Consider the following 7620-nt stretch of genomic DNA (forward strand, 5'->3'; position numbering starts at 1 on the left):
GTAATATTCTGCCAAACAGGAGAGAGGGTGAAAGCTATCATTGCTGTGTGGCTGAAGGCAGGAGAGCAAAGCAAAGCTGGGAAGAGCTGGGACAGAAGGCAGGACAAGCTCCCCGGAGGCAGGCTGGACCCTGCTGAGCTGAGTGCTGGGGATGCTGCCACAAGCTTCAGGCTTGGAAAAACATCTCCTGGGGCACCCAGCACGTGCAGGGGCATCTGCAGTGGCACGTGGGGCTCGTCACCTGGGCACTCCAGCTACAAGACAGACAGCTGTGTGTCAAACAAGATATTGACTTACGTGGAAGACACACTTCAGTATCAGTAAAACCAAGACGAAGAAAAACAGCAAAACCAGGAATGTGATCACGTACACCACAACCTCCAGTTTTTGCTGTGAGGAAAGGAAGGAAGAATATGTGGGTAAGAGCATTGCTCCTTCCATTCTCCTTTGCCCGGAAGGACACATGCAGCAGTGCCCAGCAGCTCTCCTACCTTCCCTGTGAGCCCCTTGTCCTTCCCCAAGGCCATGTGAATTATCATTTTCTCTTGCTGACGACACTGCTCCATTGGATCATAGGCTCCCTGGTTCTCTTGCCTCCCTTGGAGCACCTTTAGAAGCAGCCTGGTCTTTTTGACCATCTTGGCACACGCCTGCTTGAGCTGGGGCAGGCTGCAGTCCCTCCTCAGGGCTCGCTCCACATGGGCCATGAATGTCTTCAGGCCTTTGTGTGCCTCCATCAACTGCTGGTGATGATCAACATTGGTTTCCAGGTCTTTTAGTACTGGCGCAAGGTCCGCACTTCGGGGTCTCACAGGTTTATGAAGGAGCATGGAGTCTTCCTCCTCTCTGGTGTCAGGCATGAGCAGGAGGTGGCCGCCGATGGAGGAATGCTTCTCTTCAGCCGTGGCTCCTCGTCTGCTGCTCACAGCGGGGTGGCTCTGAACCAACGGGACAGAGAGAAAATCCACGTCCCTGTTTAGACCCTGGGCAGATCTGGACCTTCGCTCCACTTTCACAGGGCTCAGCACCTGGTAGAAAAGCGGATTATGTCCAACCCAATACTGCCTGTCCTTCTTCTTGTGCCGTTTGTGTGTCCTGACGTGGTACTTCCTGGCAGTTGGATCTTCCTCCTCATCTCTGTGTTGTCCAGAGATGGAGGGATCGTCAGCATGTTTTAATCCACCAGCTACAGCTGAGGGCTTCAATCCTTGCCAGTATAAACGTGACTCCATCTTCTCTTGATGCCAGCTTGAGGGTGTCTTTTCCACCACATGCTTCAGCCTGGCAGGCTGGGGCTGGTGTGGGACAGTGATTCTTGCAGCCTTGATGCTTTCTGCCTTGTGCAGCTTCTTCTTGACCTTGGCCCTCAGGTCACCAGCACTTGTTTTGCCTTCGTGCCCCAAGAGATGCTGAGGGGGATATGAATTTCTTCTGGAGCTATCCAGGCTGCTGACACCACCCTCAGCGCTCTGGGTCAGGGCAACCACAAGCGTTGCAGTTCCATGATCTCCCAGTGAAGGTTCCATGGGCTTGAGGATCAACACAGGGCTGGTGTTCAGCTCTCTGCGTTGCTCCATGTCCATTACTTCTCCCCGTGTCTGCAGCACAGTTGAGTGAACTGTAGAACACCAAGAGAGCAGATCAGCAGCTGGGCACAGACACAGGCTCAGAGGTTACCCTGAGCAGCAGGAGCTCATCTCTAAGTTTAGGGATCCCAAGAGCAGAGTGGGGGATGTGTTGTGGGGAGCAGCAGAGCCCTTCAATCCACGCCATTATCCCCTCGGAGCAGAGCAGAGAGCTGGCTCTTTCCAGGTGTCTCCTGGGGCTCTGTTTGCATGGGAGGGAAACATCCCTGGGGAATGGCTTTGCTGTCGGAGAGGTTCCCACAGCTCCAGATGAGCAGGCTTGGAATGCTCTGCAGGACCTAGTGAAGAGCCTGAGACCCCAGAGGAAGGACCCGCGCTGCAATGGGGGCACAGACTGGCAGGGGAGGAAAGCCCAGGGACTCCTTTGCTCCAGGGCCATTCCCAAGAGCAGCAGCTCAAGCTCTTACACCGTGAAAAACTTCCCCAAAGGCACCAGAGCTCTGGGACTGTGCTGTGGGAAACCTGGGGCTGAGCCAGTGAGAGAAGCGAACTCCCTGGGGCCCTTGGCAACCTGGCTGTATCTGTTTGCACAAGTGCAGCCTGGCCCTGCTGTGGACAGGATGTGCTGTGCCCTGTGCCCAGCTGGAGCGGGACGGTGCTTTGCTCCCCCTGCACAGCCCAAGGAGGGCATGACGGTGCTTGCTGTTCACCCTGCAGAGCACAGTGCGGACCCTGCCCTTTGTCCTGCAGTGGGCAGTGGGGTGGCACAGAAAGCAGGCTGTTAGGGGAATTTGGGGGGTTTATGAGCAGACCTCGCCTTCCAGCACCAGGGAAGGACACAGGGCATTCCTGCTTTCCTTGCCTGGGGGCATGCTGTGGGTAGCAAATTCGTAGCTTTGGTGGGCCCAGTGAGCTGTTCCTTCTCCAGACAGTGTGTGACACACAAGATATGGACAATCACCAGGAGCTTTCCATCCCAAGGGGTTTTGCCCAAGGCCTGCACTCCAAGGGGAGATCAGGCCCCCCAGCACGGGGCAGTGCTGCAGCATCTCCCCAGGCTCAAGAGAAGTGGCAGATTTGAGCTCCCCCCAGCCCCTCCGGACACCAACCGCACTGCGGGGCGCTGCTGCTGCACAGCTTCTCGCACAGGAACTGGATGGTCCTGCAGGGGCTCTCGGGCCGGGGACGCTCCTGGCACAGGCAGCAGGCCGTCTCCTTGGGCACTTGCCTGCAGACAAGAGGGGATTATTGCAGGAACACCTGCCCACCCACTCCGTGGCTCAGAGCCCGACTCAGGGAACACACGGGTACCACGCATGGGGCTTGTGCTTCACTGTGTGCCACAGCTCTGGGAAAGGCCCCTGACTCCCAGTGCTAAACATCAGAAAGGGGATTTTAACCTGGAAAGTGGAACTGCTCCCAAAATACCACGTGACACAGAAATGCACCCGCCTGGAGTTCAAACTCTGCTTTGAGAGACCTGCAGCAAGTCACCCGAAAAGGTGAAATTCTGCCTCTGAGCGGGTGTGTTTTGGCACGTTCCCACAAGGAAACAGCAATTCTTGAGTTTACTGGGTTTCTTCTGGTTTTGTGGCACATGGATTTGTTTCCCCAGCAGAGCCCTTGGCCCAGCAATCAGAGCCTGCTGGCGGCTCGGGCTCAGTCCCACACACTCACAGGGTTTCCAAGCTCACTGTGGTCTGTAGCAGCTGCAGCAGCGTCTGCGGGATCACTTGGGTGGCACTTAGGTCTCTGCAGGCATTGCAAAGAGATCATGAAATTCTCTGGTGACATTGCCAGGACCCTGCTCTGACAGCAAGCCCAGGGCCCTGATGATGGTGGTGCTGTTGGCAGAGGCATCCCCTTCTGCCTGCTCCAAGAGCAGCCCTTCTGGAGCCCAGCTTCCCTCTGCCTCGCCCTGCTCTAAACCAGCCCCTCGGAATCAGGAGGGCAACCCTGCAGCTCCCGTGGCAGACAGATGCCACCAGAAAGGATTGCCCCTCTCCCGACCTCCTGCTGCTCTCCCCTGAGGGCAGCTGAGTCCCTGGAGGGGGCAGGAGCCTGGAGCTGCTGGCAGGAGTGCACTTCATTCCCAGAGCCCTGCGGCCACTCCATGGCCCCAGACCTGCATGGGCTCTCTCAATCCCTGAAAGGTTGTGTCCCAGTTCCTGGGCTGCTTTGCAGCTGGGGACACACCAGCACTGCTTGGCCTTTGCCTTGCTCGGCTGCAGCTGGGCCACATGTGTCTCCAGCAGACTCAGGCTGGCCCACAGGCAGATTTGCTCCTGCCCCATTTGGGCTGCCCTCCTGAGAACAGGGCACTCGAGAGAGACACAGCTCTCTGCGGATCTGCTCCAAACAAGCCAATACTTACAGAGAGCGCACTGAGGGCAGCTTGAAGAAGGCAGAGTCATCTATCACAACCAGCGGGTTTTGGCTGAGGATCCTGGGAAACAACAGAGCTCTGTCAGGGCTGATGGCAAGGATGTGAGCTGGCTGTGCCGGGCACGTGGGCACGGCCTGGGCCCATCCAAGGAAGCCTTGCAGGAGATGAGCAGGGCAGGGCAAAGGGCCTTTGCAGCTGCACACTCCTGCTGCTCCCTGGCTGACATGCACACTCGCAATCAGGACTTTCCCAAGGGCAAATCTGCTCCTGCCCAGGGACCCTGCAGAGGCTCGCCCTGCCGTGCCTTTAGCCCTGGGGCCACTTACAGCTCCTGGAGGAACTGCATCCCATGCCAGGCCTGGAAAGTGCCGCTGCGGATCCGCGTGAGGCCATTCCCGGAGAGATTTCTGGGGAGAGAGGAGGTCACACACAGGAATCGGGCCTGCCCTACAGAAAGAGGGGACAAAGCGGGATCCCTTTGCAGGAAAGGTGCAAATCCAAGGTGGAAGAGGGAGGCAACTGCTGCTTTCTCAGTGTTTGTAGCCTGCCCAGGAGGCCAAGCGAGCGGCACATGTGCTGACTCTCCTTCTGTTCCAGGAAGCAGCCAAGGCTGCAAGAACTGGCTGCCTGATGGCTGTGTGTGGACAACCCCGCTGGGCTCTGTCCCCTGGCGTGGTTGCCCAGCCATCGGCATTGACCTCTGCAGCTCAGCTGGGCTCTGGGCAGGGCAGAGTTAGGGACTGAGGGCAAAAGAACAGCAGCATTTTCTTGCACAGGAAATTGGAGTGCCCAAGGCAAAGACAGAGCTAAAAACCCCAGAAAGGAACTTGATCACTCACAGAAACTTCAGGAAAGGCAGTGGCTCAAAAGCCCGTTCCTCAATGGACTGGATCTCATTGTAGGACAAATCCCTGTTCCAGTTAGAGCAACAAATGTCACTTCCAATTGCCCTGTTGCATCTAGCTGCCTAAGCAGCCTTGATGCCAGCACGGACAAAGGCCACATGCCCGTGGCTGGGCTGAGCAGCAGGGCCCCAGGGAGGGCCAGGCAGGAGCCCCCACCATGGGCAGGGCCCGGTGCTTACAGGTGCTTCAGCAGGAACAGCCCCTCCAGGGAATGGCTCTTCACTGTCCGCAGCTCATTGTCCCTGAGCACTCTGCAAGGGGACACAGGGACATTGTGACAGCGGCCGCTGGCCAGCAGCAAATGGCATTGTCATGGGAAAATCTCCTGCAGCAGCTTGACTGAAGCATCTCTTTGGGACACTGCAGGGATCGTCCCCACTCCTGGCCACAGCAGGCCCTTGCTCCTGGCTGGCTAAAGGTGACCACAGCGTGATCCCTTAGCAGACACACACGGGGATGCTGCAAGAGGCTCATGGCAATTCTTGCCATACTGGGAAGCTGGGCTGATTCACACCCCTCCTTGCAGAGCCACAGAGCTTTGAACTCCAATGGAAAGGATGCAAGCGGGTGGTGTGAGGGCTGCTGATGCCATCCCCAGACCAAAGGATGGAAAATCCCCAGACTCCTGACTTTTGAAATGGTGCAGGCCACTTACAATGTAACAGCCCATGGGTAGTCCTTCCAGGCCTGTTTTCCAAGAGCAGTAATGGAGTTGCCAGTGAAATCTCTGCAAAGAAACAAAAGGCCCGGTGCCCCCTCAGGAAAACCCATTTCCTTGCTGCTGAGCTGGAATTGGGCTTTGCCTGGAGAAGGCACAGCGTGCCCAGCCTGGCTTCACTCCCCTGCTGAGCTCAGGCCCCCAAACCCACGCTGTCCCCAGGCAGGGAGTCCCCCGGGTGTCCCAGGTGGGCTCTGCAGACACAGGGAGCCGAGGAGGGGCAGCTGCAGGGCTCTGTGGGGCCGCGGGACTCACAGGAGGGCCAGGGCTTGGCGGCGGCTGGCCGGGGGCACGGTGGCCAGCCCGGTGTGGCGGCAGTTCAGCCGCCCATGGCCCGGGCAGCGGCAGGGCTCTGGGCAGAGCTCCTCGGCCACTCCTGCCGAGGGAGCCACTGCCAGCAGCAGGGCCAGCAGGAGCAGAGCGCGCACGAGACGCGGCACCAGGTCCATGGCGAGGCAGGACTGGCTGCAGTCACCTGGGACACAGCCCTCAGGTGCAGCTGTGGCAGTTCCTGTGTCACAGTGGTGCTGCCAGTGTCACAGTGCTCCCTTCTGTGTCATTGTAGCAATGCTTGTGGTGGTGCTTGGCAACAGAGCTCGCAGGCCATGGTGTCACCAAGTGACTCTGTCTCAGAGCCATCAATACGTGGAATCATGGAATGGATTGGCTTGGAAGGGACCCAAAGGCACATCCAGTGCCACCCCTGCCATGCACAGGCACCCCTTCCACTATCCCAGGCTGCTCCAAGCCTCGTCCAACCTGGCCTTGGACACTGCCAGGGATCCAGGGGCAGCCACAGCTGCTCTGGGCACCCTGTGCCAGGGCCTCACCCCCCACACAGGGAAGGATTTCTCCTGAACATTTGATCTAAGCCTGCTCTCTGTCACTGTGGAGCCATTCCCATTTGTATTGGGTTTGTGTGGCCAAGTTTTCGCATGGCATTGGGGCTACAGGTGCTGTTGAAATTGCTTTTGCTTCTCATTATCCTGCCCTGGTTTTGTTGGTAATAAATGTAATTAATATCCCCAAGTTCCCTCCGTTGTGTCCGTGAGGGTGATGACCAGGGAGGGATCTCTCCCTCTCTTTCTGGAAGCTCATGAGCCTTTTGCTGCCTTTCCTCTCCTCTCCACTCGGGCGGAGCGCTGACAGCGCCTTTGGTGGGCAGCCGGCATCCAGCCAGGGCCAAAGCCCGCCTGGCGCCGGGAGAGCGCGGGCAGCTTCCCGAAAGCCGGGCACAGGCGGGATGGCCGCCGGCAGAGCCTGAGGGAGCCGCAGCGCCAATGGCGGGAAGCGCGGGCAGCCTGAGGGGCGGCAGCTCCGCCTCAGCGCGCCGGCACCGGCAGCGACCGCCGCGCAAAGGGAGCCGCGGGCAGCTTCGGCGAGGCCGGCACGGCCCCGCAAGCAGCGCCCGCACAGGCGCCCCGGCCCGGCCGGGAAGCGCGGCCGCTCCGCCGCACAGGCAGCTCCGGCTCCGGGCAGCGCCTCCGGCAGCGGCCGCCCCGGCCTGAGGGGAAACGCGCGGGCCAGCAGCTCGGGCCGGGGCGGCTCCGGCAGCGCCTGCGGCAGGGCGGCCTCCATTCCTGGCCACGGAGCCACGGAGCCTCAGAGTCGCTGTCCATGGAGGAGACCTCCGGGTTCAGCGGGTCCATCGTATGCCTGATCCCCACCTTGGCAGCCAGGCCACAGCACTCAGTGCCACCTCCAGCTGTCCCTTGCACCCCTGCAGGCATGGGGAGTCCAGCGCCTCCTTGGGCAGCCATTTCCAAGGCCTGACCACCCTTTCCATGGAGAAATTCCTCCCTGATCTCTCTGTTTCCTGTCTTACACACCCGGACACTATTTTAAGCCTCTTCTGAGCCATATTCGACCAAGGTGCCTTTCATGCATGCCCATTAAACCTCCTGGAGAAGGTGATTCTGCTCCATCACAGCAGCCCTTCAGCAGGAGGTTCAACAATGCAACCATCAGCCTGGGAGCCAGGCAGGAGTGAGGGAGGGCAAAGGGAAGGAGGAGGAGGTGGAGGTG

At 59.1% G+C, this 7620-nt stretch overlaps 1 protein-coding gene across 1 annotated transcript; it reads right to left on the bottom strand.

Moving 5' to 3' along the window:
- Positions 1-239: 239 nt before the first annotated feature.
- LOC135286520 (uncharacterized) lies at positions 240-7173 on the bottom strand. The gene is made up of 8 exons (XM_064399612.1): positions 6657-7173; positions 5851-6070; positions 5057-5128; positions 4299-4379; positions 3961-4032; positions 3264-3338; positions 2696-2814; positions 240-1618 (listed from the first exon to the last, which is right to left on the bottom strand). The coding sequence occupies exons 1-8, from the start codon at positions 7171-7173 to the stop codon at positions 363-365; spliced, it is 2412 nt and encodes an 803-aa protein (XP_064255682.1). The 3' UTR covers positions 240-362.
- Between the last annotated feature and the right edge of the window lie 447 nt (positions 7174-7620).

This window comes from Passer domesticus, chromosome 27 (assembly GCF_036417665.1).
Source record: "Passer domesticus isolate bPasDom1 chromosome 27, bPasDom1.hap1, whole genome shotgun sequence".
Lineage (NCBI taxonomy): Eukaryota > Metazoa > Chordata > Aves > Passeriformes > Passeridae > Passer > Passer domesticus.